At 50.0% G+C, this 27,811-nt stretch overlaps 1 protein-coding gene and 1 long non-coding RNA gene across 2 annotated transcripts; one reads left to right on the top strand and one right to left on the bottom strand.

The window, feature by feature from the left end:
• Window positions 1-9,950: 9,950 nt before the first annotated feature.
• On the bottom strand, window positions 9,951-12,386 carry LOC136492968 (uncharacterized). The gene is made up of 3 exons (XR_010768276.1): window positions 12,170-12,386; window positions 12,018-12,086; window positions 9,951-11,941 (listed from the first exon to the last, which is right to left on the bottom strand). It is a non-coding gene; the product is annotated as an uncharacterized lncRNA (long non-coding RNA).
• Window positions 12,387-13,530: 1,144 nt separating this feature from the next.
• Window positions 13,531-27,558, top strand: LOC136494650 (ER membrane protein complex subunit 8/9 homolog). The gene is made up of 4 exons (XM_066490822.1): window positions 13,531-13,995; window positions 14,087-14,146; window positions 26,506-26,672; window positions 27,296-27,558. The coding sequence occupies exons 1-4, from the start codon at window positions 13,621-13,623 to the stop codon at window positions 27,324-27,326; spliced, it is 633 nt and encodes a 210-aa protein (XP_066346919.1). The 5' UTR covers window positions 13,531-13,620; the 3' UTR covers window positions 27,327-27,558.
• The last annotated feature ends 253 nt before the right edge of the window (window positions 27,559-27,811 follow it).

Genomic DNA, 27,811 nt, shown 5'->3' with positions numbered 1-27,811 from the left:
CAATCCTTCCACCAGAGACCTAGGATCCGCTCCCTCTCTTGCACATCTATAACTCCTACTATAGATAGTTGCATCTACCCTAACTAGTATAATCCTTGTGTTCTCTGAGCACACCATCCAGGCCAGACGCGCAAACTAGAAATTTACTAGCCGGTAATCCGAAACACTGATAGTTAGCACGCTAGGTAGGGGGGTTTTGCACGTCTCGACATCCACATCAGGCCTTGGATGTCTAGTCAAGGCATTAGCTGGGTTCTAGGTGCACACGTGCACTTCGGGAGCCTAGACTTCATCATCATGATGGAGGGAGAGTTGGCATAGGCTCCCACCACCGTCCAACCTCTCCACTCCGCCAGCCTTGACATGATCGTCGAGGCACTTGAGGAGCTACAGCTGCACGCACCGAAGGCCAGTGTGCCCAGGAGTGATTGGCTCCTCAGCTTTGACAATGGGAGTCTAGAGCACCAACTTGACACCTTCCTAGGACCCTGACCATCCTGATAGTTTCTCCTTCGCTAACACCATGATGCAACTCATTGGATGGGAACCGCTCTCCCCGGAGCACCTCACCCGGGGCACCCCGGTAGCATTCCTGTTCAATCTACACAATGCTACGGGGACCATTGGCCACCTCATGGCGTGGCATATGCACCCATCCCCTACGAACAATGAGTTCATGGGGATGACTGAATACGTCGCAGAATCTTTCCATGACTATCTCACGGGAGATTCAGAGTCGCTCTCCAACTTTGACTCCAGCAGGGGGAGCCATCACCCCTTGCGAGAATGTTTTATGGCAGGTACCCCCAAGTGACATGTCAAAAGTGTCCACGAGGGAGGGGCTACCCCACCAAACGACCTCGATAATGAGGTCGAGGAAGATGCAGGGGCCCTTCCTCGCATGCGGGTGGAACAGCTAAGGACGTGGCACTAGGAGCTCGAGGATGCATGACTCCAACTCGAGCAAGAGCGCATAGAGCTCGAGCGCCATGGAGATGGTGGGTGTGCATGCACCATGGCTCGCAACGTGAACTGAAGGAACATCAAAGATGATGGATCCCTCCCACACTTCGCTCGGGCAAGCCAGAACATCGCTGCCATGGTGGCCTTGCTCCAAGGGCTCCTAGAACCTGCGACACCCAAGGATCATTGGGCCCATCATGAGATCCGCATGCTGCTCGAGAGCGTGATGGTGCAGTAGGTAGAGAGCTCGCTATCTCGACGACGCGAGCTCCATGCTAGTCATCACGTGCCCTTGGGATGACATGTTAGGGACATGTCTGTCCACCAAGCACCGCGCGGCCCTGGTCCATGAGTGTCTCAGCCTCCACCATGATGTACATAACACCTTAGATGCCCGTAGGTGTGGACGCAGCGATAAGAGAAAGGAACCAGCCACGGCTCCCACCCTCATCATGGTAGACTCCATGACAGTGGTGAGGACCAAAGCCTGAGCCCTAACCAATCAGGACCTTAGGCCTTTGACCGACACATCCTCATACAAAGTGGATAGAGGCTCGAGTGATCTCTATGATCAAGTCCGAGCAAGCCGTACTGTTCTTCCTTGACATCGTCCATCGCTTTGGAGTCACAAACTCCATTATCATGGACAACGCCACGCAGTTCACTGAGAAAAAGTTCCTTCGATTCTATGATGAATACAACATCCACATCGATTGAGCTGCCATGGAGCACCCCCCGCACGAACGGGTAGGTCAAGCATGCGAACAACATGATCCTACAAGGCCTCAAGCTTAGGATCTTCAACTGGTTGAACAACTTTGGTGGATGGTGGGTCACGGAGCTCCCTGCAGTGCTCTAAAGCCTAAGGATGATCCCTAGCCAGGCCATCGGCTACACACCCTTCTTCATGGTCTACGGTTTCGAGGCTATACTATTGGCTGACCTCAACTATGGAGTGCCAAGGGTCAGGGCGTACAACAAGCAAGGAGCCGAGGCGTCCCTCGAGGATGCCATGGATTAGCTCAATGAGGTGCGCAACGTTGCCCTCCTCCGCTCGGCTAAGTACTAGCAGGCGTTGCACTAGTACCACAGCCATCAGGTGTGAGGTCGGGCCTTCAATGTTGGGGACTTGGTACTTTGCCTCATCTAGAGCAACAAAAACCATCACAAGCTCTCTCCATCGTGGGAGGGACCATACGTCATTGTAGAAGTGCTCTGACCCAGCACCTACAAGCTCAAGACCAACAATGGCAAGGTCTTCATCAACACATGGAACATCGAGCAACTATGTTGTTTTTACCCTTAGCATATGCATGTACCCATGAAAACTAAGAACGGTGTTTCTAAAATACAAAAATGCTTTCTTTTTTGCTATCTCATCCTCGATCCTTAGTGACACCCAACCCTAGCAATAGCACGGGGTAGGGCCTCACTCGGGGGCTGATAAGAGCATACCTATTTAGAAACAATCGTTGTGCCCGACCCCTTCTCACATTAAGATCTAAAAGCGACAGCTCTGGAAACGAACAATGAGTAAAGTTGGTCGGACTGCAAGGAACCTATGCCCCAGTGGCTATGGCATTCTTGCTCACTAGCGTGATCAAGGTTCTTTCACCCACACCTTAAGCTTTGTAGCCTTAACAACGAAAAAGGGTCAGAATGCAGTAACCTTTTTATAACACAAAAGAACTAAAACTTGTTCATTTATTACAAGGCCATCACTTCATTTTGTCTAACTAACTAATTTTTTGGGGGGATGGTCTCATCCTCTATCTTGGCAGATAAGTCATGTGCTAGAAAGGCAACCTCCTTCTCGACATCCTATAGCTCAATGTCGGAGTAGCCGGGCACAAAGCCTTGGCTCATCATCACTAGATCGATGTTCTCATAGTGAGAGTGAGCGATTGCGAATGGCCGATTGATGCCAAAGCGGAGCGCGCCCCTCACAATGTCGTGCACTCGATCCATGATCTGGACAGTGCGAACCACGAGTGAGCTCATCTCCTACATCGGGGCCAGCTCGAGGTTGCCACAGACCAGCTGGATGGCAGCGCATAGGGCATCGTGCTCTTTGCTCTCCTTTAGGAGGGTGGCCTTCACTTCACCGAGCTCCTTCTCTAGGCTGTAGCCCTTCGCCACCTCCGCTATGAGCCTACCATCAAGTCCTATCCAAGTCACACGACAACCACATCAAAGAACTCACCATGGGTTCAAGGGAAAAGGACAACAAGGCAAACCAAAGGATTACCGTCCATGTCCGCCTAGAGCTTGCGCGCCTCCTCACGCTGCCGGGTCACCTCAGCCTCTAGGTTTTGGATCTACTCCCAGTGCTCACTGACCTCAATGGTGAGCCTGGCGGTCACCGCTTCTGCCGCAACCTTTAGGTCCTTTTCTCCCTAGAGCTTGCCCTCTAGGAGGTAGATCTGTTGCTGGGCGTCGACACGCTCTTGACGAGCCAGGTCATGCTCCGTACGGAACCCCTCTACGGTTTGGAGCAGGTCATCCCGCTCCTTCCGTAACCGCTCGTCCTTTGCCTCGTCCATGTGTGTCCTCTCAAGTAGGGCCATGAGCTTCTCTCCAGCCTCTTGGGCATCAACACAAGCCTTTGCTTCCTTGATCCAAAGATCGGCCAACTCCTGGCAGACAGGGGCGAGCTCAGCCACCTCCTGACAAATGGTAGTGAGCTGTGCTTCTAGTTCCTCACGTCACCGTATCTCTTTGGGAGGCGGTCCCAAACATCCTTCTAGTGATGAAGCAATAGGGACTTCTCCTAGATGCGGTCCATGAGAGACTACGGAGAGGACACGAGTTAAGAGGCGCAAAGGAGAGAGACGAAGGTTGAAGATACAGACATGACATACCTAGCCGACCGGCGTGATGACATCCTATAGCGAGTTCAGTGCGGTGGTCAGGGCATTGACCCCGATCCTGACCCTGAGTGAACACGCCCCCACTCCCTCTCCTCTACAGCATTGTCGAGGGTGAAGAGCATTGCCCTCGGGTTTTGTCGGTCGGCCCACCAGATCTTAGGTCCTCCCTAGGCGTGCAGGTCTCCATCGACCCATACCAGAGGCCAGGGCCCCTCAGCGCTGACCCCAGGTAGCGCCGATCCCTCTTGCAGTAGCAACTGCCCCAAGATGGGCCCCCAGCAGTAGAGGGGATGGGTGATGCGGATGAGGAAGCCTGTCCTGCCATTGTGCCCACCAAGGATGCACCGAGCATGGCCTCCTCGGTCCGCCTCACCACGGGTGCTGCCATCTGCATGGACAATGGCCTCGGCTATGCCATCTCCACCAATGACATCGTGGCTACGCCCGGCCATGCCATGTCCACCGAGGATGCCTCAGGGCAGCCTCCCCCATCTGCCCCGCCAAAGACACGCCTACCTATGTGGATGATAGCTCCAACCGCGCCGTCTCCACCTATGATGTCTCGGCCGTGCCTGGTCGAGCCACGCCCGCCACGGGTGCCCTGAACACATCCTCCTTCGTCTGCTCTCCCGTGCATGCAGCCATTGGCTGTGCCTCCCCAGTCAACACTGTGGTCGTCCTAGCATAACTCCTGCTCACCTCTAGCGTGGTGCCAGCTGGCTCCTAGCGCATCTGCCAGAGGATGAGGCTCTTCTTCGGCACAAGCCTCAGGAGAGTCCCTCATCCTTCGACGCTATAGAGGACATGATAGTCAGTTTACGGCAAAAAATTCATTAGAGCAAAAGGACAAAAAACTCTTACCTCACCTCGATGCCACCAGGCAATGATGTTTTGGGGCTAGCCTGCCTGACCCCGGCTACTCTTCATCAGCACGTTGCCGCTTTGAGCCCTCCCTCTGCTCGGAGGGTCCGAATGGAGCAGAGCGACCAGTTCCCACCGACTCTAGGGAAGCCGCGGAAGGCCCAGATGAAGCAGAGCGGCCGGTTCCCACCGACTCCAAGGGCACCACGGAAGGCCCAGACGGAGTAGGAAAGCATGATTCTGCTAGCTCCGGCGGCGCGTCCTCCCCCTCCTACCTTGGGGCATGCCCTAGGAAAGGCCCTGCCTATGGTAGAGATGGATTCTCGTCCCCATCGCCTAGCTTGTCCCATTGGACAGGTGACCCAAAACCATCACCTTCTTCTTCCTCTTCCTCCTTCGAACCCTGCCACTGCTTTCCTCGGTTCAGCCTTGCCTGCTGCTTCGCCCACCGCCTTGCCTTCTTATCATCCTTCTCCTTCTTCCTCTTCTTGTCAGCGGCGTTGTTCGCCGCCCTCATAGCCGCGTGCTCTGGTAGCGACGCGATGGAGGCTCGAAATCCCAACCCCACCGATAGCTCGATGAAGCTCGTGTCCGGCCGCATCATGGGATGTCCTAGGATCAGGAACACGGCGTCGAACTCCTTCATTGCCTCATTGATGCATTGCACGACCTTGTTGTCATGGAGCAGCCCCTAGGCGAGCACCGTCCTGTCAAGCTATACGTTGGGCGTCATCCCATATAGCGGGAGGGCACGTGCCATCAGTGGCACCACCCTCCTCGTGTGATATGCCCTGATGACACCAGCCCCACAAAGACCATGGCTCCTCAGGAACATGATGGCGTCAAGGATATCGCACATCCTCTTCTTTTCCTTCTCGAGAGGTCCCCACGACCACACCTACGGTGCCTCTTCGATGAGGTGTCCGGTGAAGTCCGGCAAGGGGTGGTGGCGGCGTTCTTCACATAGAACCACTACACACGCCACCCCTTGTTGGACTCGATAGCTGGCAGGGCATGTACTTGGTGGACCGCTGTCCCCGAAGGTGGATGCTCGCACAGCCCATCGGCATTGCAAGTCCCCAGCTCTACCCCTCTTCTTAAGTAGGGAAACGGAGAAGAAGTACCTCCATAGTTCGAAGTGAGGTTTGATCCCTAGGTACCCTTCGCACAGCGCAATGAAGGCCATGATGTGCTGGATCCTATTAGGGTTCAGATGCTGCAGCTCAATCTGGTAGTGGTGCAGCAGCCCCGAAAGAATAGATGGGAAGGAATCATGAGTCCGTGCTCATGGAAGGGCACGAAGGACATGATGTAGCCATCGAGTGGCGCCGGTGCCTCCTTATGACCGAGCACGAGCCACTCCGCTGTGTCGGTCCTCTCGTAGAGAAGACTGCGCTTGACGAGGCACTCTATGTGCACGTGGGTGACGTCAGAGTGATACCACGACTCCATGGGAGGCAAGAGCAGAAGAACGAGAGCTACACTAGTGATGGAAGAGCGAAGGCAATAGATACGAATGCTGGCGATGGTGAAGTAGAGAAGGCGAGGCTGCAGTTAGGCATATCAAAAGATGAAGGGAAAGGCCGCTATTTATAAGTGAAGGTGGAGTGAGAGGTGAACCGTCCGCCTAGATCTACACGCCCACCGCGCCTCGTCGCATCGCCTCTCCGAGAAACATGCGCATGCCACCTCTGGCTGCTCCCTCGAAGGATGCGCCGGATGACGGTTCACCCCATTCGATGGGCCAAGAACCGCCAACGGTAAGGAAGGATACGGAGCTGAAAACGCTCCCACAGCCCATTTAGGCCCAGGAGTTCGAAGGTTGGCCCACCGACGGGTTCACAACCGCTCCAGGACGCCTTTAGAGTGAGAAGTGGAAAGGGATGGGTCACGAGCTCAATACCCGAGCACACGAGCTCCGCAGGCTTCTCGGCCCACGTTCGAGTATTGATCGGTTCACAATCCATGGTTTTTCCTTGAAGAAAGGCAGCGAGCCATTGGGACCGGTCGAACGGACCCAAGAACTATATGGATTGGCCGCCAAGAATCTGGAGGCGGTCACCAGCTGACCCATGCCGGACCCCCCATGAATGGGAAGCCGGGGCCCCACTCGGACTAGCCAATTAACAGTTCACCGAGCACCATGATTCGTCCATCAAGGAAACATGGCACGGCTCAACCCCTCTGTTTTATCGAAAAAACACTTGAGGGAGGACGATCACAAGATGAGCTGACCCCTCGACCGGACCCCTGCTATGCGTGGGGGATCGAGGGAAGTTGGACTCGTAAGGAGACCAAATACACGGTCGCATGATGATGGCGGATCGATAGGATCCTAGGGAGGGATTGAAATCAAGAGAAATCTTTTCTGGCCCCCGAATCCCGCAGCTACATGTTCCCAAGGAGTCTGATCGTGACAGAAGAGAATCGCAACCCTACCAAGACACCCCGTGGGCTACGACGGGAGACCGAGGCCCTTAGAGTCCTCCTGCCTAAAAAAGCCTCCAAAGGAGTATTCTACTCCTCCACAAACTCGAGGGCTACTATCGGGTATCGATATTAGGGATACCTGGAGAAAGAAAGTTAACGGCCACGAACGTTAATTCGCCTGAATGGTCCAAGACGTATTTAAGGTCACACCCAACCCCTGAGGGCACGTGGCTCCATATCGCCCGACCCCGAGGCTACGGGGCCTGTCTCGCTAGACCCCTTGGGTGCGGGCTCCGTCTCGCCTGACCCCGAGGGAGCGGGCCCCATGTCGCTCGACCCCTTGGGCGCGGGCTACGTCTCGCCCGATGGGGATCCATACCGTCTCCAACCACTACGGTTCTAAGAGTACGACCCCAGAGTCAAACTTCTGACACCGAGAGAGAAGCGGGCACATCTCAACGTGGCCCGTGGCCACGACGGACCATACCTGGGGGCTCACGTCGCCAATAGTGTCGGGTGTGCTGGCGCTGTGCTGCCTAATCCCCGTACGGCTTCTGACAGGAGTACCTGTTGACCACGCCGCCCTCCGGAACGGAGTGGAGCGCTATGACCGACTGACGACGCATACGTAAGGCGCCAGTGACGAACAGAGCCACGACGTGGAGCCGTCCCCATCGTCATCTACAGGACCGACGGGACCCGCATAAAGGAGATGAAGGATGCCGCGACCCTAGAGGCCTTCTTCTCCCTCACTTTTCTCCTTCTCTCTCTGTAACCTACGCCTTTCCCTTCACCTATAAAAGGAAAAGCACGAGCACACGGCTGAGGGAGCGGAAGAAGACTGAACTCCGTTCGATCTTTTCACCAAAGACTTGGTACCTTCTCCCTCTCTCGCCCGTTTGTAACCCCCACTACAAACTAGTGCCGGTAACAAGAGCAGCATCAGACTGAACGTAGGGACATTTCGCCCGAACCAGTATAAATCCTTGTGTCCTCCGAGCACACCATCTGGGCCAGACGTGCAGATATAAATTTACTAGTTGGTGGTTCGAAACACCGACACAGCTGGACCTATACTCTCTTTCTACATTAGCCTGCCAATATTCTAGTGTATTTATCATTGAGCTAAAGTGCTGGATACATATATTTGATAAGATTGGCTTCTTCCTAGGATGATTCGGCCATTGGTTGGTCCATCCATTTGATCAACACCTGCAAATTACCTCTGTGAAGTCGTGCTTTGATGGCCTATTCTGGCTCTAGTACGACTGCCCCTTCATGCAGTGTACATAGTGGCGGCGTCTGGTAGAGGTTCCTTGAATTTCTAAAACAAACTCACATGGAAAAGCATTATGGATATTTGAAGGCAGTTCCAGGCGATGTGCCACAAGGTCAATTTGCTTACTAATTTTGCCACAGGTCAATTTGCTCACTAATTCTGTAAGGACCAAAGCATTTTGGGGAGAGCTTTCCTTTTTGAAGTGTTATGGATAATACCAACCTAGCCATGAGTTTTAACCATACCCAATCTCCGATATTGAAGCTTCGATCCATGTGTGTATAGTTGTAGTACTTATGATAGTAATTCTGAGCCATACTGATTCATAGTTTAGTTCATTCCAAAAATTAGTGTCACGTTTGGTCAATAGGTCATCCACTGCTTGAATCTTAGTGTCGTTAGGTCACTGTGTTCTCAACTCAGGAGAGGTAGAAGGGGTTGATGATTGGTCACGACCCTAAACAAGTTTAAATAGTGTGTGTGTGTGTTGATCGCATTATAGAATGAGGTATTGTAGCAGTATTCTACCTAATGTAACCATCTTATCCAATCTTTTGCTTTGTCCCATGTAAGGCAATGTAGATATATGGTGGTAACTTTTTTGATTGCTTCTATCTGTCTGATTTTGGATGGTAAGTAGAGCTCATTTTAGTTTCGCATCGTTTAGCCAAAATAGTTCTTATCGAAACTTACTAGTAGAGCCGTCATCTCTGTCGCTGACAATAGAATGCAGTATCACAATCTCATTGAAGAAGCTATGGTCCACTGTTTGCAAAATCCGAGTGTGATAAAGGTATAAAGTGGGCATACTTTGAAAATCAATATATCACCGTTAGTATTACTGATTTTCCTATAACGCTGAGTAGTGCATGTATAAAGTCCATAGACATATCATCGCATATTCTGGTCCGTTCGCTTTGCTGAAAAAACAAGCTAAAACATTGTTCCGGTTGATTTGTTGTGAGAGAAAAATACTGTTCCTACTGAAAAAAAAATAGATTATAAGAGAAGCGAACAGAGCCTTTGTCTGAAATATCAAGGCAATTAGTAATCCTGTTGGTGTAGATGTTCTTTGTTTTTTTTAAGCAAGTTATGCAATCTCGTATAAAGTTCTCTATCAATTTTTTGGTCTGGTTTGTACGAAAGGTCTCAGAACCCGCTCAGCGTCTTTTCTAGTCGTTGGTAAAAGCTCAAAAGTAAAAAAAAAAAAAAATCGTTTGTGCAGTTACCAAAATTTTAAAAATAAAACCAGAAAAGATGGAGCGCTACAATCCTAACTGAGCCATAGTTTAAATAAATCCTCTATCTAGTAAGTACTATCTTGTACAAACATCAGCACTTTAGCAGACAATAAACTAACCTCAAACATCATGAGCTGCACCTAATTATCCTGAGGGCTCGTTTGGCAAATCGTGGGTGACAACCACGTGTGCATCAAACCACACAGGGATTGGGTGATCCCCTCCTGGCCACCCGTTCCCGCTCACACTAGTCCCGCTCCCCCTCACCCCCGCGTGCAGCGAACCTTGGTGGCCGTCCACTAGATAGTTGCCGAACTGAACCAGGCTCTTTTCTTTTTCTACTAAAAACTACTGTATAAAGTAAATTACTAAAATACAAGTATGAGAAATCCAAAAAAAAAGAAAATCTCGAATACTAAAAAAAAAATCATAAACCAACCCAGCGCACATACTTGAGCAAATGGCAATACATAAAATATTTATACATGACCTCAAATAACACATTGGGTCATCCCAGAAACTATGCATGAATCAAATATTTGTGCATGAATCAAACATTCCCAAAAGCTCTGCAAGGTCTCAACTAGTTCTCTCGTGACAAACATTAATATCTTGATTCTTGATATCAACACTCCAGCATGCCAACTCTGCTTTCTTCTCTGATTTGCATAACCATCTTAGCCTTTTAGCTCCAACTTAAACCTGTTAAATGCTAGTAGCAAAGGAGATATTAGGTAACATCTAATTCGCATAACCATCTTAACCTTTCATGGTCTTAAACAGGAGCATGCTGCCACCCTCAAAGCTACTAATGGAAGTAAAGGACAGTAGTTGTCATGGATGATACAAACATTGACAATCTGCACCTAATGTTTAGTATAGTGGGGTATATCAGCAAAATTCCTAAAAAAGGCTACATATATATATCCATGCTGCTTAGATCTATGACATTGTTTTAAAAGAAAGAGGAGCATACTGCAACAGTACAAATTATGAAACAGTGAAACTGAACTTCATACCTTCCTAAGCTCTAACTCAGAAGCATCAAAGATGCCATTTTTTTTTATAAAAAAGCAAACAACATTACAGAGTAAAGAACTGCTGGTGGCAGCGAATTGGTTTAGGATGAAGCAAACAATGGATTTCGAATGTTTTGTGGCTGGTGTTAGCTGGACTGTACTCCGTATTATTGTGCACACTGCAAAGCCTGTACCTACTTGAACAAGGCAAGTCGTCAACGATCGACAAGCTGTCTTTGCAAAAATCATTTTATGTTTTCAGTCACTGCTTTCACTGTTTCATAAAAAAAAGAAATTATTGTTCTATCATACTGTTGAACGCAAGAAATTAATTCTACACCATATGGCAGCACAACTGTTCCAGACAATCATATTGCTTCTAGATGGGTGCTCTGATGGCACTATAAAACTTAGGAAGATGCTCTGGTTGCAGCATCTACGAATATAAGAATCTGGAATTAAAATTAAACATCCAAAAAGAATCTGACCATTAAAATGACTGCAAACACTACAGTGTGCATGCATATATAAAATTAGAAATACTACAAATCTATACATACTCCTAGCTAATAGAATGATTAGTTTCAGATTGCAGTGAGCAACCCAGCTCTGGTTGCGAATTTTACAAAGCTGCTCAAAAGTCCAGAGTTCTCATGAAATGAATGTGACATCACTGACTTACATCATCCAATGTAAGAAAAAACAAAGCCTATTAAACAACTAACTCCTACAGGTAAAAGGAAAAGCATAATCTCATCATCATCATCCAGTGTAAGAAAAGTAAATATTTTTTAGTAAACAACTAGCTGTTCCATCGAGCAACATGTTTGTTCAGTTTTAAAACCAGAGAAAGGAGGGTAAACAAACAAATTGCAGTTTAATTTGGTTATCTATGTTTGCACTAGCAAGGAAATGCTGAAAATCAAACATGTTTTCTCTTTCGGACCAAACCTAAATTCTACAACTAACAAAAAAAAATTAAGTGGTCACCTTTTATGATAGAACTCATAGTAAACTAGCAGCCATTCTCAAACTCTCTTTGTACAAAATTGATTCAACTAGCAGCCAGTATTTTTTTGTGGGAAGAAACATCAGATGACCCATAGTTACACTACAAAATCCATTCAATTTCAATGACCATGAGCTGATGCAGGGAAAAAATTGAAGGAAACAGTATCTGGCACTTGGTCAGGCCACAGTGAATGGCATGTCCCGGTCTTCTTGGAGCGGAGGTTGAGGGGGAGCAGCCACCCACAGATCTAGGATGCCCTAGCGTATCTATCATAGGAACAACGGCTTCAGCCAAAGGAGAAGGTCAGGAGGAGGGGTTGAAGGTGGAGGAGGAGAGATGCACCTGCACAGACTCGAGAGATGACCGAGGTCGGTGTGGGAGCAGCAGCCGCCACCACCGTCGTCTAGAACCCTAGCACAAAAAAAAATGGATGAGGAGGAGGAAGGGAAGGGAGACGAGATGAGGTGGAGGACAGATGGGGGAGGACTTGACACCTGGATCCAGCGAAGAGCTTTCGGGATAACGCCGGCGAGAAGGAGGCGGAGGGCTCGGAAGCGGCGGCGCGCAAGGAAGACAGCCGACGCGAGGACGCGCAACGTAAACCGCCCGCTCGACGCGCAAAACTTGGCTCGGTGGCTGCGGTGGATCGGCTGTAATTTTTTCGTGGTGCAAAGACATCCAACCCCTCCAAGTCCATTGAAGGAAAAAGAAGCCTCGCAACAACTCACAATACTCTCCTCTGCTCTTGTCATTAAGTGCAACAACACCAACAAAATCATCATGGCACAGAGTCGGTTCCTTCCCAAATCCATTAATATGATCCTCATCGATGAATTCGTCCCCAACATTCTAGAACAAACAGGCCACCTCAATGAGAAGAGCTTGGAATGCATAAATCAAACTTAATAGCTCCACCAGAGGAAGGCGGCATTACATCCCAACCAAAAAAAAACATATGAGCAAACCAAATCAATCGCCTACACTACACAAGTCTCGCTAATCCACGACAGAAGCAATCAAATTCCCAGGCCCAGCCGCCCAGCTATGAACTAACCCAAGAACGCAGGCCCCAGCGCAAGCAGCCGCGTACAAGCAAGCGCATGCCAGGGAAGAGCTGAAGCAATCTGTGGAAGACGAGGATGAGCAGCGGCGTACCTCGTCGACCGGGCGCGGATCGGTGTGCTGGCTCTCTCGGGTGTGTGGGCGGGGCGCGCGCGTGGCGGCTCTCTTCGCCTTGGCCACGGGGGTCTGCTGCTGCTTAAGGAGAGGGGCAAGGGGAAGAAGGAGCAAGAGGCTTCGGCGGCTAATTTTTGCTTCTTGTACAGGCTGGCTAACGAATCATTATGTTTTCATACGGCAGTGCCTTGACATCGACATTATTCTCATTAAGATTGCACGAGGGACTGTTCTGTACGGTCTTGCGGGTTTTGCATACAAGTTTGTTGTGTTCGCAGAACATTTGTCCTCAAGATCACAGCTTTGTGACAAACCGTAAGCCCGTTAATAAACTTTGCGGTAAGCGAGACGGGTTAGCGGCCGGCCGTGAACGAGCCCGCCTACAAGTTGACTCGCGAGCGTCCGACACTTCCACGCCACGGGTGGAGATTTTTCTCTCACGCGTGGGTCGACGTGGATCGGGCCGCAATCCACTCCGGCACACGCGCTGCCAAATGCAAGTTTCGATCGGACGTGTGAATCCAACCCGGCGTGGGCTGCAATCCACGGGAGACGTGGTTCGGGGCCGAATCCACCCCTATCCATGAGTAGCCAAATGAGGCCTGATCGTACAATCTCCAATCGGGCGGCTACGGACAAATCATCTACTAAGCCACTAATGTGAACAAATCCGGCATCACCCTCAAATCAGATCTCACGCCCCTGCAACCAAAACAAAATCCACCAAAAATCATCCTCAGAAGTCGGAACGAAATCGGCGGCGGCGGAGATGGGCGCGGAGTGCCCGTACGAGGTGGCGCAGGCGGCGTACGTCAAGCTGGCGCTGCACGCACTGAAGCACCCGGCGACCGCCGTCAACGGCCTCCTCGTCGGCCGCCTCGTCGAGCCTTCGTCCTCACTGGCCGTCGTCTCGGTCATCGACGCCGTGCCGCTGTCTCACCACCCACACCACCTGCCGCTGCTCCCCACGCTCGAGCTCGCGCTCACTCTCGTCGAGGACCACTTCGCAACCCAGGGCGAAGGCCTTGCCGTCGTCGGATACTACCATGCCAACCCGCGCTGCGACGACACCGAACTCCCGCCAGTCGCCAAGCGCGTCGGGGACCACATCTTCCGATACTTCCCCCGCTCCGCCGTGTTGCTGGTGAGCTACATTTCTCTCATTCTTTTGATCTCCTATCTGCGTGGCTTAGGAGGGGGATGCAGATCTCATCTTTCTTTTATTGATTGATTAGGTCGATAACAAGAAGCTGGAGGAGGCCGTCAAGGGGAAGTCTCGCGATCCGGTGGTTCAGGTACGTGTCCAAATCTTTCTCAAATATGCCTTCAAGACTTTCTAATTGGCACCAGGAGATTAACAGTGCTAAGACAGTACCCTGGTATTAATAGTGTTCTATGTTTGTTGAGATGTTAGAAATTATGGTGCAGCATTTGCAAGGGGTAGCCAAACTATAATTTGTGTTCTCTTTTATTTTAGACGGATGGACCACAGGCGTGCCCCATTTTCCATCGAAACCAAATTCACGGCTGTTGTTAAAACTTGGCAAGCCCTGCAAAAGTAGAGACTTGCATACACTAAAGTTGATTTGAACAAAACTGCAAAGGTCATCATTTTGAATTTTTGATATCAGATTTTTTTTATAATTTTAACTGAAACTGTATTACAAGGGATTAGCAATTTTTTTAGTCTAGTTAGCAGGGTTTTTACTGCCTTACTGGTTCTTTGTCTATGATGCACAAGAATTTCAAGGGTTGTGTGGTTCATTATGCGATAGCTGAGCATTGTTCCTTTGGACTGGTATCACATCAAGGTTGTGTGGTTCAGACTCAGGACTCAGGAGGGTCCAAAAAGTTTTGAAACCTTCCGTGGAGACTTGCTTATAGTAAGCTTAATTTATGCAAGTTTGAAAAGATCATCATTTTGAAATAAGATATAAATGTTCTTGTTCATATTAAAACAAAGGACTATTGTTTTTAGAGAACATTTATACTTAAACAACATGACATTGAACAGATGGCTGTAACAAATGCTCACTGAACTGTAAAAACTAAAAGTTGGTCACCTATCGTTTAACCGAAAAGTGAGCTACATGGCTCATTATTTGTGCTAAAAGGCCATTTAATCAAACTAACTGGCTGTTTATGCCTAAATGGCTGACCGCCTTGTAGTGTTTTGACAGCCTCTAAGGAAATTGTAGACTGTATATGCAGAGAATTTTTTTTGCTGGCCTTTTGGAATATTGGAGTGTAATAGATTCTCACTCTAGGTCTGAAATCTGTTATTGAGTCTAGAATTTTGCTGTCCTTTTGGAGTATTGCGGTGATCTATGCCGCATATATCATGGTGTTCTGTGGTAGCTATTTATAACAGTGATATGGAATTTCACCTGACCACCAGTTCATCGTTTGTTCCATTTCTCACCCCAATGCTAGCATGTCAACAAGCAACATAGAAGAAAATCGAGGGCAAAGAATGGTTGTACATCGCCATAACTTACTAGGAACTAGACAGAATCGAAATATTTACACAAATAACTTCCAAGATGCAATTTATACTACAACAACAACAACAACAACAACAACAAAGCCTTTAAGTCTCAAACAAGTTGGGGTAGGCTAGAGTTGAAACCCATCAGAAGCAATCAAGGTTCAGGCACGTGAATAACTGTCTTCCAAGCACTCCTATCTAAGGCTAAGTCTTTGGGTATATTCCATCCTTTCAAGTCTCCTTTTATTGCCCTGACCCAAGTCAACTTCGATCTTCCTCTGCCTCTCTTCACGTTACTATTCTGACTTAGGATTCCACTATGCACCGGTGCCTCTGGAGGTCTCCGTTGCACATGTCCAAACCATCTCAACCGGTGTTGGACAAGCTTTTCTTCAATTGACGCTACCCCTAATCTATCACGTATATCATCGTTCCGAACTCGATCCCTTCTTGTATGACCACAAATCCAACGTAACATACGTATTTCCGTGACATTTAGCTGTTGAACATGTCGTCTTTTCGTAGGCCAACATTCTGCACCATACAACATAGCAGGTCTAAACGCCGTCCTATAAAACTTGGCTTTTAGCTTCTGTGGTACCCTTTTGTCACATAGGACACCAGACGCTTGCCGCCACTTCATCCACTCTGCTTTGATTCTATGGCTAACTGATGGATAAGTCTCATGTGTGGCTGGTCTTTGTGGGGCTGTGCTGCTCACATGATCCTTGTGGCTGTTTTTCTGTTTTTAGGACAGCATCTTAGACTAGAGGACAACATCTTAGAGGACAGCATCTTAGACTAGAGGACAACATCTTAGCTAGGACAACATATTAGCATCTTAGACTAGCATCTTGGCATATGCTTGGCTGGCTAGCAGCCTATAAATATGTAACCACAACCCCTCAGGTTGGTATGACATTTGTGTGAGCTTGTGTGAGAAATAGACAAGAAAATTGCCCCAACTCCTAGTGTCATCCTCTCTCGATGAAAGTAAGAATTCTCCTACTACCAAGAGTGAGAATTCAGCGACTAACAACTGGTATCAGAGCCGTATTATCCTGTAGCCTGAGCATCTCTTGCTCATCTTCTCTCCCAGCCCCACAACAGCCCCAGCTCCTCCGGCCGCTCCTGTTCACTCCTCGCCCGTGCAGATGAGCAGCAGCTCGTCTGAAGCAGCCCTCTCCCCACGCAGCAGCCCCCCGGTAGCGCGTCATGTCCGCAGGGCAGTCTCAGCGCTCGGTCACCTCGAGCACATGGCGTCGGCAGGAGGCCGAACTTGCCGCGGCAGAGGAACGCGAGCGAGCGGCGGCAGAGGCCGCTGCGGCAGCGGCGGAGCTAGCAGCAGCCAGAGCGGAGGTGGAAGCAGTGGCGGCGGCGAATGCAGCGCGTGCGGCGGCGGCGGAGGTCGAGGCTCTGCGCGGCAGCATCGGCAGCTCCATTTTCGCTGACGACACCGCCGACGCGGACCTCGAGCTGCTAGAGAGGGAGGCAGCGCGAGCGCGGGCAGCGCAGTGGGCAGCCGTGCACGTCCACGAGCGTGGCAGGTAGCCCAGACAGGCGCGGATGCGCTGGCGGCGCTCCTGGAGGAGGCGCGCACGGCGGTGGCGCTCCTGGGGCAGCCGCGCACGCCCACGAGCGCGGCGGCAGCCTAGACAAGCGCGGACGCGCTGGTGGCGCTCCTAGAGGAGGTGCGCACGGTGGCGGCGCTCCTGGAGGAGGCGCGCATGGCAACGGTGGCGGACGGGTCGATGGAGAGCGTGGCCTTCACAGGCAGCGTGGCTCTCTCTCCCCGGATCGGTACCAACGGGTCGATGGAGAGCGCGGCCTTCACAGGCAGCGTGGCTCTCTCTCCTCGGATCGGTACCGTGGTTACCACGGGCTCCAGGCTGTTGTCAAGGACGTCGGTCCTGGCGGTGGGTGGCCTACCCTCACCAAGACCAACTACGTCGAGTGGGCTGCGGTGATGAGGGTAAAGCTCCAGGTGTGGCACATGTGGGAGGCAGTCCGGTACGATGACGTTAACTACGACCTAGATCGACGGGCGCTGGATGCTCTCATTGCTGCAGTCCCGCCCGAGATGCAGTTCTCGCTTACCAGCAAGCGAACTGCCAAGGAGGCTTGGGACGCCATCGCTGCGGCACGCATCGGCAGCGACCGCACCCGTAAGTCCACACTGCAGGCACTTCGCAAGGAGTGGGAGAACCTGGCCTTCAAGCCAGGTGAGGACGTTGATGACTTTGCTCGCCGTCTCAACACTCTGTTGCAGAAGATGGTGCAGTTCGGCGACGACACCTACAGTGAGGAGAGAGTTGTCGAAAAGCTCTTCCGCTGCGTCCTCGAGAAGTACAAGCAGATGGCTCGCTCGATCGAGTCTCTGCTAGATCTCTCCACGATGTCAATCGAGGAGGCGATAGGTCGCCTCAAGGTCGTCGACAGCGATGAGCCACAGTCCCTCTCAGGGCCCATCACCACTGGCGGGAAGCTCCTTCTCACTCGGGAGCAGTGGCTTGTGAGCCAAGGTGATCGGAGGAAGGGGGAGCCTTCTTCCGCGATAGGCGGCCGCAAGCGTGGCAAGCCGCGCAAGGCACGCAGAGACGCCTAGGCCGGGGCGCGAGGATGTGCCGAGGGTGATGCCCGTGGAGGCGCCCAAGGCGGCATCGCCAGCAGGCACAAGCCGGCACGAGACGACACCTGCCGCAACTGCGGCCAGCTTGGCCATTGGGCCAAGGACTGTCGACAGCCACGACGTGGCCAGGCCCACGTCGCATAGGCGGAGGAGGAGCCGGCTCTATTCATGGCACATGCAAGCATTGAGCTACCTCCAGCGGCACCGGCCGCAGCGGCTCTCCTCCACCTCAACGAGCCAAAAGCACACGCCCTCCTCGGCGACAGCTCCGGCAACGACAAGACTGACGGGTGGTGCCTCAACACCAGTGCCACCCATCACATGACCGGTCGACGGGAGTTCTTCATCGAGCTTGACTCTAGCGTCCGAGGCTCCGTCAAGTTTGGGGATGCCTCCGGCGTGGAGATCAAGGGCATCGGCTCCGTCATCTTCACCACCGTGTCTGGTGAGCACAGGCTGCTCACTGGAGTCTACTACATCCCCGCGTTGAAGAACTCCATCATCAGCTTGGGACAGCTGGATGAGAACGGTTCACGCGTGGTGGTTGAGGACGGAGTCATGAGGATTTGGGATCGTCGTCGTCGCCTTCTTGCCAAGGTATCCAGAAGCGCAAATCGACTCTACGTCCTTAATGTGTAGGTGGCACAACCCCTCTGTCTCGCTGCTCGTCGGGATGACGAGGCATGGCAGTGGCACGAGCGTTTCGGGCACCTTCACTTTGAGGCCCTGAAGCAGCTCAGTGCCACGGAGATGGTGCGAGGCCTACCGTGCCTCGACCATGTGGAGCAGCTCTGCGATGTCTGCATGTTGACGAAGCAGAGGTGACTCCCCTTTCCACAGCGGGCTAGCTTTCGAGCCAAGGAGAAGCTCGAGCTTGTGCACGGGGACTTGTGTGGCCCGGTGACACCGGCTACACCGGGAGGACGACGCTACTTCCTGCTGCTCGTCGACGACCTCTCCCGCTACATGTGGGTGATGATCCTCGGCAGCAAGGGAGAGGCTGCGGACGCCATCAGGCGCGCGCAGGCTACTGCGGAGGCGGAGTGCGGCCGCAAGCTGCACGTGTTGCGCACCGACAACGGCGGCGAATTCACGGTGGCTGAATTCACGTCATACTACGCTGACGAGGGCATTCAGCGCCACTACTCCGCGCCGTACAGCCCGCAGCAGAACGGCATCGTCGAGCGGCGCAACCAGACGGTTGTGGGGATGGCTCGGGCCCTCCTCAAGCAGAGGGGGATGCCGGCTGTCTTCTGGGGAGAGGCGGTGGTGACGGCCATCAACATCCTCAACCGCTCGCCTACCAAGGCGCTTGACGGCAGGACGCCGTACGAGGCTTAGCATGGGCGCAAGCCAGCGGTCTCCCACTTGCGGGTCTTCGGCTGCCTCGCGTTCGCCAAGGAGCTTGGCCACATCAGCAAGCTCGACGATAAGAGCACTCCGGGAGTGTTCATCGGCTACGCGGAGCGCTCAAAGGCCTACCGCATCCTCGACCCGAAGACACAGCGTGTGCGCACGGCGCGCGACATTGTGTTCGACGAAGGGCGAGGATGGGCGTGGGGCAAGGCGGTGGACGATGGCTCGGCTCTGACGTACGATGACTTCTCTGTCGAGTATGTCCACTTTGAGGGAGCTGGGGGAGTAGGCGGCTCTTCTTCGGCGAGCGCGTCTACCCTAGTCCCCGAGCCTCCACCGACCCCGACGCCTGCTACTTCAACAGCACCACGCTCTCCTGCTAGGACCTCGGCTACGATGAGTTCTTCGCCGGCTCCACCACAGCCGGCAACGCCACGCACTCCAGCACCGACAGGCACCACTCCGGGCACGTCTACTCCACCACCAGCTCGTGTCGAGCACGGCTCAGTTGAGCTCGCTACTCCGCTCTCTCACGACGAGGAGCACGTCGACGCGTACCACGATGGCGAGCCGCTGTGGTACCGTACGATGGAGAACCTTCTTGGCGACCAGCCGGTGCCGGGACCGGTGCCTCACGACCTGGAGGCGCAGTTGCACCTTACGTGTGACGACGGCGAGCCTCGGTCGTTTGCAGAGGCTGAGAGACACGTGGCATGGCACGCCGCGATGCAGTTGGAGATGGATGTGGTTGAGAAGAACCGCACCTGGGAGCTTGCTGACCTTCCTCGTGGTCATCGCGCGATCACCCTTAAGTGGGTGTACAAGCTGAAGAGGGATGAAGCCGGTGCCATCGTCAAGCACAAGGCTCGCTTGGTGGCACGAGGTTTCGTGCAGCAGGAGGGGGTCGACTTCGATGACGCCTTTGCTCCCGTGGCACGGATGGAGTCCGTGCGACTCCTTGCGCTAGCTGCCCAGGAGGGCTGGCGTGTTCATCACATGGACATTAAGTCAGCGTTCCTTAACGGCGACTTGAAGGAGGAGGTCTACGTGCAGCAGCCGCCGGGATTTGCGATCCCTGGCAAGGAGGGCAAGGTGCTCCGCCTACGCAAGGCCCTCTATGGCTTGTGGTAGGCACCGAGGGCGTGGAATGCCAAGCTAGATTCCACGCTAAAGGGGATGGGCTTCGAGCAAAGCCCACACGAGGCGGCCATCTACCGACGGGGCAATGGAGGTAATGCCCTGCTGGTGGGTGTCTACGTCGATGACTTGGTGATCACTGGCACCAAGGATGCAGAGGTGGCGGCATTCAAGGAAGAGATGAAGGCCACCTTCTAGATGAGTGACCTAGGGCCTCTCTCTTTCTACTTGGGAATCGAGGTGCACCAGGATGACTCTGGGATCACGCTTCGATAGACTGCCTACACCAAGCGCGTCATTGAGCCAACTGGGCTCACCGACTGCAATCCAGCTCTCACTCTAATGGAGGAGAGGCTAAAGCTGAGCCGCGACAGCACGACAGAGGAGGTGGACGCTACGTAGTACCGGCGTCTTGTGGGGAGCCTTCTCTACCTCGCCCACACACGGCCGGACTTGGCATTCTCCGTCGGCTACGTTAGTCGGTTCATGCAGCGACCGACGACGGAGCACCAGCAGGCTGTGAAGAGGATCATCCGCTATGTTGCGGGGACTCTCGACCACGACCTCTACTACCTAAGGTGCCCTGGGGCGGCACACTTCGTCGGGTACAGCGACAGCGACCACGTCGGCGACATCGACACCAGCAGGAGCACGAGCGGGATCCTCTTCTTCCTCGGCAAGTGCCTCTTAGCTGGCAGTCGGTCAAGCAGTAGGTGGTGGCCCTGTCTAGCTGCGAGGCCGAGTACATAGAGGCCTCCACCGCTTCGACTCAGGCGCTCTGGCTCGCTCGACTGCTTGGTGATCTCCTCGGCAGAGACACTAGAGCGGTGGAGCTCAGGGTGGACAGCAAGTCCGCTCTGGCCCTGGCAAAGAACCCCGTGTTCCACAAATGCAGCAAGCACATCCGGGTGAGGTACCACTTTTTCCGAGGCTGTTTGGAGGAAGGGAGCATCAAGGCGAGCTACATCAACACCAAAGACCAGCTTGCGGACCTGCTCACCAAGCCCCTTGGGAGGATTAAGTTCCTTGTGCTCTGCTCCAGGACCGGGATGTTTCAACTCTCCCACAAGACGACGCACAAGACTTAGGGGCAGAATGATGGATAAGTCTCATGTGTGGCTGGTCTTTGTGGGGCTGTGCTGCTCACATGGTCCTTGTGGTTGTTTTTCCTGTTTTTAGGACAGCATCTTAGACTAGAGGATAACATCTTAGACTAGAGGACAACATCTTAGCTAGGACAGCATATTAGCATCTTAGACTAGCATCTTGGTATATGCTTGGTTGGCTAGCAGCCTATAAATATGTAACCCCAACCCCTCAGGTTGGTATGGTATTTATGTGAGCTTGTGTGAGAAATAGACAAGAAAATTACCCCAACTCCTAGTGTCATCCTCTCGATGAGAGTAAGAATTCTCCTACTACCAAGAGTAAGAATTCAGCGACTAACACTAACATCTTCATCAATATCCCCGTCTCTCTGTAGCATTGATCCTAAATATCGAAAGGTATCCTTCCTAGACACTACTTGACCTTCCAAACTAACATCTTCCTCCTCCCGAGTAGTAGTGCCGAAGTCACATCTCATATACTCAGTTTTAGTTCTACTGAGTATAAAACCTTTGGACTCCAAAGTCTCTTGCCATAACTCCAGTTTCTGATTCACTCCTGTCCGACTTTCATCAATTAGCACTACATCATCCGCGAAAAGCATACACCAAGGGATGTCCCCTTGTATGTCCCTTGTGACCTCATCCATCACTAAAGCAAACAAATAAGGGCTCAAAGCTGACCCTTGATGTAGTCCTATCCTAATCGGGAAGTCATCCGTGTCTCCATCACTTGTTCGAACTCTAGTCACAACATTGTTGTACATGTCCTTAATGAGCCCGACGTACTTTGTTGGGACTTTATGTTTGTCCAAAGCCCACCACATAACATTCCTTGGTATTTTATCATAAGCCTTCTCCAAGTCAATAAAAACCATGTGTAGGTCTTTCTTCTTCTCCCTATACCGCTCCATAACTTGTCTTATTAAGAAAATGGCTTCCATGGTTGACCTTCCGGGCATGAAATCAAATTGGTTCATAGAGACCCGCGTTATTGCTCTCAAGCGATGCTCGATAACTCTCTCCCATAGCTTCATAGTATGGCTCATCAACTTAATTTCCCGATAATTTGTACAACTTTGAATATCCTCTTTATTCTTGTAGATCGGTATCAATATACTTCTCCACTCATCAGGCATCTTGTTCGATCGAAAAATATGGTTGAATAGCTTGGTTAGCCATACTATAACTATGTCCCCGAGGCATCTCCACATCTCGATTGGGATACCATCCGGTTCCATCGCCTTGCCTCCTTTCATCCTTTTCAACGTCTCTCTGACCTCAGATTCTTGGATTCTCCACACAAAGCGCCTATTGGTGTCATCAAAAGAGTCATTCAACTGAAAGGTTGTGTTCATATTCTCACCATTGAACAATTTGTCAAAATACTCTTGCCATCGATGTCGGATCTCATCCTCCTTCACCAAGAGATGCTCCCTTTCATCCTTAATGCACTTAACTTGGTTGAAGTCCCGTGTCTTTCTCTCATGAACCCTAGCCATCCTATAAATGTTCTTCTCTCCTTCCTTCATACTCAAATGTTGGTAAAGATCCTCGTACGCTCTACCCTTTGCCACACTTACCGCTCGTTTTGCAGTCTTCTTTGCTACCTTGTACTTCTCTATGTTGTCTACACTCCTATCATGGTACAAACGTCTATAGCATTCTTTCTTCTCCTTAATAGCCCTTTGGACTTCCTCGTTCTACCACCAAGTATCTTTAGCCTCGCGTCCACCTACTTTGGTTACTCCACACACCTCTGAGGCCACCTTCCGAATGTTGGTTGCCATCTTGTCCCACATGTTGTTTATGTCGTCTTCTTCCTTCCAAGAGCTCTCTTTGATAACCCTTTCCCAGAATACCTCTGACGTCTCCCCTTTCAGTTTCCACCACTTTGTTCTTTCAATCTTAGCTTGTTTATCCCTATGGGCACGCACCTGAAAACAAAAATCTACCACCAAAAGCTTATGTTGAGAAACAACACACTCCCCTGGTATCACCTTGCAATCCAAGCATGCTCATTTGTCCTTTCTTCTTACGAGGACAAAGTCAATCTGACTAAAGTGTTGTCCGCTACTGAAGGTCACTAGATATTCTCTCTTTCTAAAAAAAGTGTTGGCTATCATCAGGTCAAAAGCTACCGCAAAGTCCAGAACTTCCTCCCCCTCCTGATTCCTACTACCATACCCAAAACCTCCATGAACTGCCTCGAAACCTGCGCTCGTAGTACCTATATGCCCATTAAGATCTCCTATAAAAAGCTTCTCACTACTAGGTATAGCTCTAACCAGGCTATCTAAGTCTTCCCAGAACTGTCTCTTAGCACTCTCGTCGAGGACTACTTGGGGGGCATATGCACTAATTACGTTCAAGACCATATCACCAACGACAAGCTTGACTAAGATAATCCTATCTCCTTACCTTCTCACTTCCACCACACCATTCTTGAGGCTCTTATCAATCAAAACTCATACTCCATTTCTATTCGCGACTGTCCTTGTGTACCAAAGCTTGAAACCTATATTGTCCACCTCCTTCGCCTTCTAATCCTTCCATTTAGTCTCTTGAACGCATAATATATTTACACGCCTCCTAGTCGCGGTATCAACTAATTCTCTTAACTTACCTGTAAGTGACCCTACATTCCAACTACCTAAACGGATCCTAATTGGTTCGACTAGCTTCCTTACCCTTCGCACCCGTCGACTCAGATGCAAAGACCCTTGCTCATTTTTCACTACACCCGGGCGTCGATGTAGCGCGCCACTAAGGAAGCGACAACCCAATCCTTGGTCACTTGACACCATGCCCAGATCACGACACGGCGCGTCACGGGGGTGATGACCCGGCCCTTGCCCATTTAACACCATACCCGGGTTTCGATATGGCGCGTCGCTAAGAGGGTTACGCCCCAACGATTTTCTTTTGGGTTTCATCTCTATTAAAGTGGCTAAGTTTTTACATTGGCTCGCCACGCCTAACACAACCCTCCTCCTTTACTAGGGCTTGGGACCTGCTATGCTGGGACACCAAAAGTGCCCCACCATAGGCGGAGTTTCCAAGATGCAATTTATCCTCTTTAATAACATGAAAAGTGCTATCTTGTCTAGTGCAGAAGCAACAGTTAAAGAGAATATGTTTTGGCTATTGTGCTATGAGATCTTACGTACCTATGTAATATTGGAATATTGGATGAAGTTAGAACCAGGTTTTAAAAGGCAAGAAACTTCTAGAAGATAAATTAAATAATTTCCATTTGTATATCCTAACATTTTTAGTGTCACTTAATTGTTGTATGACATGACTTAAGATGCAATTCTTGAGCAATATATATGCGCTATAAGATCAAGAATTGTCTTGGATTCAGCTTTATATGGTCATTCTAATTTGCAAGCTTTAATTTTGAACTGTATTTGAACAAAGTGTTTATTCTGATATGCCTGAGTTAGCAGCAAAGTATATCAAAGTTCAGTGTAGTTATCAATTCTAGTTTGTAGCATTGCCATGTGAAAATAGCAAGACCATTTTTTCTTCTTTGTTTTAACAACAACAACATAATCTTTCAGTCCCAAGCAAGTTCGGGTAGGCTAGAGTTGAAACCCACCAAGAGCCCCAAGTCATGGTTCAGGCACTTCAATAGCTGCTTTCCAAGTACTCCTATTTAAACATAGATCTCTAGGTATATCTCAAGCTTTCAAATCTCTTTTTATTGCCGTCCCCATGTCAATTTCAGTCTTCCTCTACATCTTCTCATATTATTAGCTTGGCTTAGGACTCCATAATGCACTGGTGCCTCTAGAGGTCTCCTTTGGACATGGCCAAACCACCTCAACTGATGTTGGATAAGCTTTTCTTCAATTGGTGCTACCTCTAGGCGATCACGTATATCATCGTTCCGAACTCAGTCCATTCTTGTGTGACCGCAAATCTATTACAACATACGCATTTCTGCAACACTCAGTTGTTGAACATGTCGAATCTTTGTAGGCCAACATTCCGCTCCATACAACATCGCCGGTCTAATCGCCGGTCTATAGAACTTGCCTTTTAGTTTGTGTGGTACCCTCTTGTCACAGAGAATGCCAGAAGCTTGTCGCCACTTGATCCACCCTGCTTTGATTCTATGGCTAACGTCTGCATCAATATATCCATCCCTCTATAGCATCGATCCCAAATACTGAAAGTTATCCTTCTTAGGCACTACTTGACCTTTCAAACTCACATCTCCCTCCTCCTGTATAACTCTGCCAAAGTCGTATCTCATGTATTCGGTTTTAGTTCTGCTCAATCTAAAACCTTTAGACTCAAGGGTCCGCCGCCATAACTCTAGTTTCCTATTTACTCCTGCCTGGCTTTCGTCCACTAACACTACATCATCAGCGAACAACATACACCAAGGGATAACCCATTGTATGTTCCTGGTAACCTCATCCATTACCAAGGCAAAGAGATACGGGCTTAAGGCTGACCCTTGATGAAGTCCAATTTTAATCGGGAAGTAATCTGTGTTACCATCATTTGTTCAAGCACTAGTCACAACATTGTTGTACATGTCTTGCATATTTGGTGGATGACACTATGTATGTTCTGTATAAATGTGTGTACTTTACCTTGATAATGCATGATTTCTGGCCTGAAGTTTGTTAGTGTTTCATTGTTAACCAGTACTAAAAATGGTGGTTCAAGACTTAACATGATAGAATATCCTTGGCTTCATATCGTCGAGTATTCTTACATGATCAGCCTCATGACCAGGCCCTAAATTACTTATGAAAATAGCTAGAGAGGTCAATACTTAGTTACTTATAAAACTGGTTCACATTGAATTAGTTACTTATAAAGCTGGTTCACATTGATCGAAGATTCTTGTAGAGATAATATAGTTAGCTTGTTTTTTATCTTGCATAGTTCATGATCCATAGTTAATGGCATATGCAGTTATACACCAGGGATTCATCAAAAAGTTGGCATCAGGCTAGATCAGATGGAAGCAGTCCGCTGGTTCTAAAAGAACCTTCTACCAATGTTGTCCTAGCTGATCATGTTACAACAAAGAAATGGGAGAAAATTGTTGATTTCGACGACCACCTTGATGATATTAGCAAGTAAGTAAAATATTTCCTTACAAGCACTTGGAGATCATGCCCAAAAAATGAAAAGAGAGAAAAATATTGATAACACCTAGGAGAATCTGTTTTTTTTGGTTGGGTGGGGGGAGTATTAAATTTAAAACTGAATAAATTTCCATTTGCTGTCATGCGTAATGGTTTTGAACCATTTGATGAACATCACTTTTGGCCAAGCAGGTTATAGTCATTTCTAGCAACTGGAGGGGATGTTTGTCCACATATCCTTTACCAGCATTTGTGGTCAAGCAGTAAAGGCTGAGAAGTCGTATCATGGGCATGAGACTACAGATTGCATGTCAATCGCTTTTAACCATCATTTGCACTTTTGCTGTGCAATACATGAGCCCAACCTTTGCATATGCGCGATGCAAATTGGCATCAAAGAGTGAGGTTACCATAAGAAACTTGGAGAACATTAGTGGAAGAATGAGACAAGCATTATAGCACCATTACTTCAGTAGTGTTGTCACATGCAAAATACAAAAATGGGACATTGACACGTAGATAAGTGAACCATAACATACCTGACTTTCACAGTTTCTTTTTTTGTGCGTGTGAAATTTTGCTGACGTTTCCTACATTAAATCTATGTTTTGCAGGGATTGGTTGAACCCAGGCCTCCTTGACTGACTTTTCATGATTGATCTCTCTATATATACTGTATTGTAACTTTGCTAGAAATGAGGTGGTGAAGCTCGTCCTGCTGTGCTATGGACTTTGCTCAGTCGCAATGAGTTATAAGCATGGATTGCATTTTAATGTAAACGAGTGATTTTGTAACAATTACAGTTCAAAATGCTAAAATTGACGTTGAGATGATATTTTAGTTCATTCATCCCTACGGCATATTAATTATGAAGACCTCGAGATTGTTTCAAGACATGCAATCTTTGTTCATACATCACTCCTTTTTAAAGAAGGAAAGTTCATATATAAATTTAAGTGAAATTGTTGTAAATGAAGGGAATATTAAGTTCAGTGCCTTAATCTGGCGGGATGTAGGGCTGGTGCACCGTGGACCCCTGACTAGTCCACGGGGAACCGGGTTCATGCAGTGCCTGTGCACACCGTCCACTGGGTGCACCTATAGGCGGAAAGGGGAAAGGGTGCAGTGC

The sequence above is a fragment of the Miscanthus floridulus genome, chromosome 11 (assembly GCF_019320115.1).
Source record: "Miscanthus floridulus cultivar M001 chromosome 11, ASM1932011v1, whole genome shotgun sequence".
Lineage (NCBI taxonomy): Eukaryota > Viridiplantae > Streptophyta > Magnoliopsida > Poales > Poaceae > Miscanthus > Miscanthus floridulus.
The sequence above is the reverse complement of the archived record's forward strand: the minus strand, read 5'-3'. Positions and strand labels throughout refer to the sequence as shown.

What these genes read in the sequence shown, in the direction of transcription:
- LOC136494650 (XM_066490822.1), top strand. Translation starts at nt 13,621, where the DNA reads ATGGGCGCGGAGTGCCCGTACGAGGTGGCGCAGGCGGCGTACGTCAAG. An exon ending in CCCGCTCCGCCGTGTTGCTG is followed by an intron (nt 13,996 to 14,086) that starts GTGAGCTACATT and finishes TTGATTGATTAG; the next exon opens with GTCGATAACAAGAAGCTGGA. An exon ending in CACCTTGATGATATTAGCAA is followed by an intron (nt 26,673 to 27,295) that starts GTAAGTAAAATA and finishes TATGTTTTGCAG; the next exon opens with GGATTGGTTGAACCCAGGCC.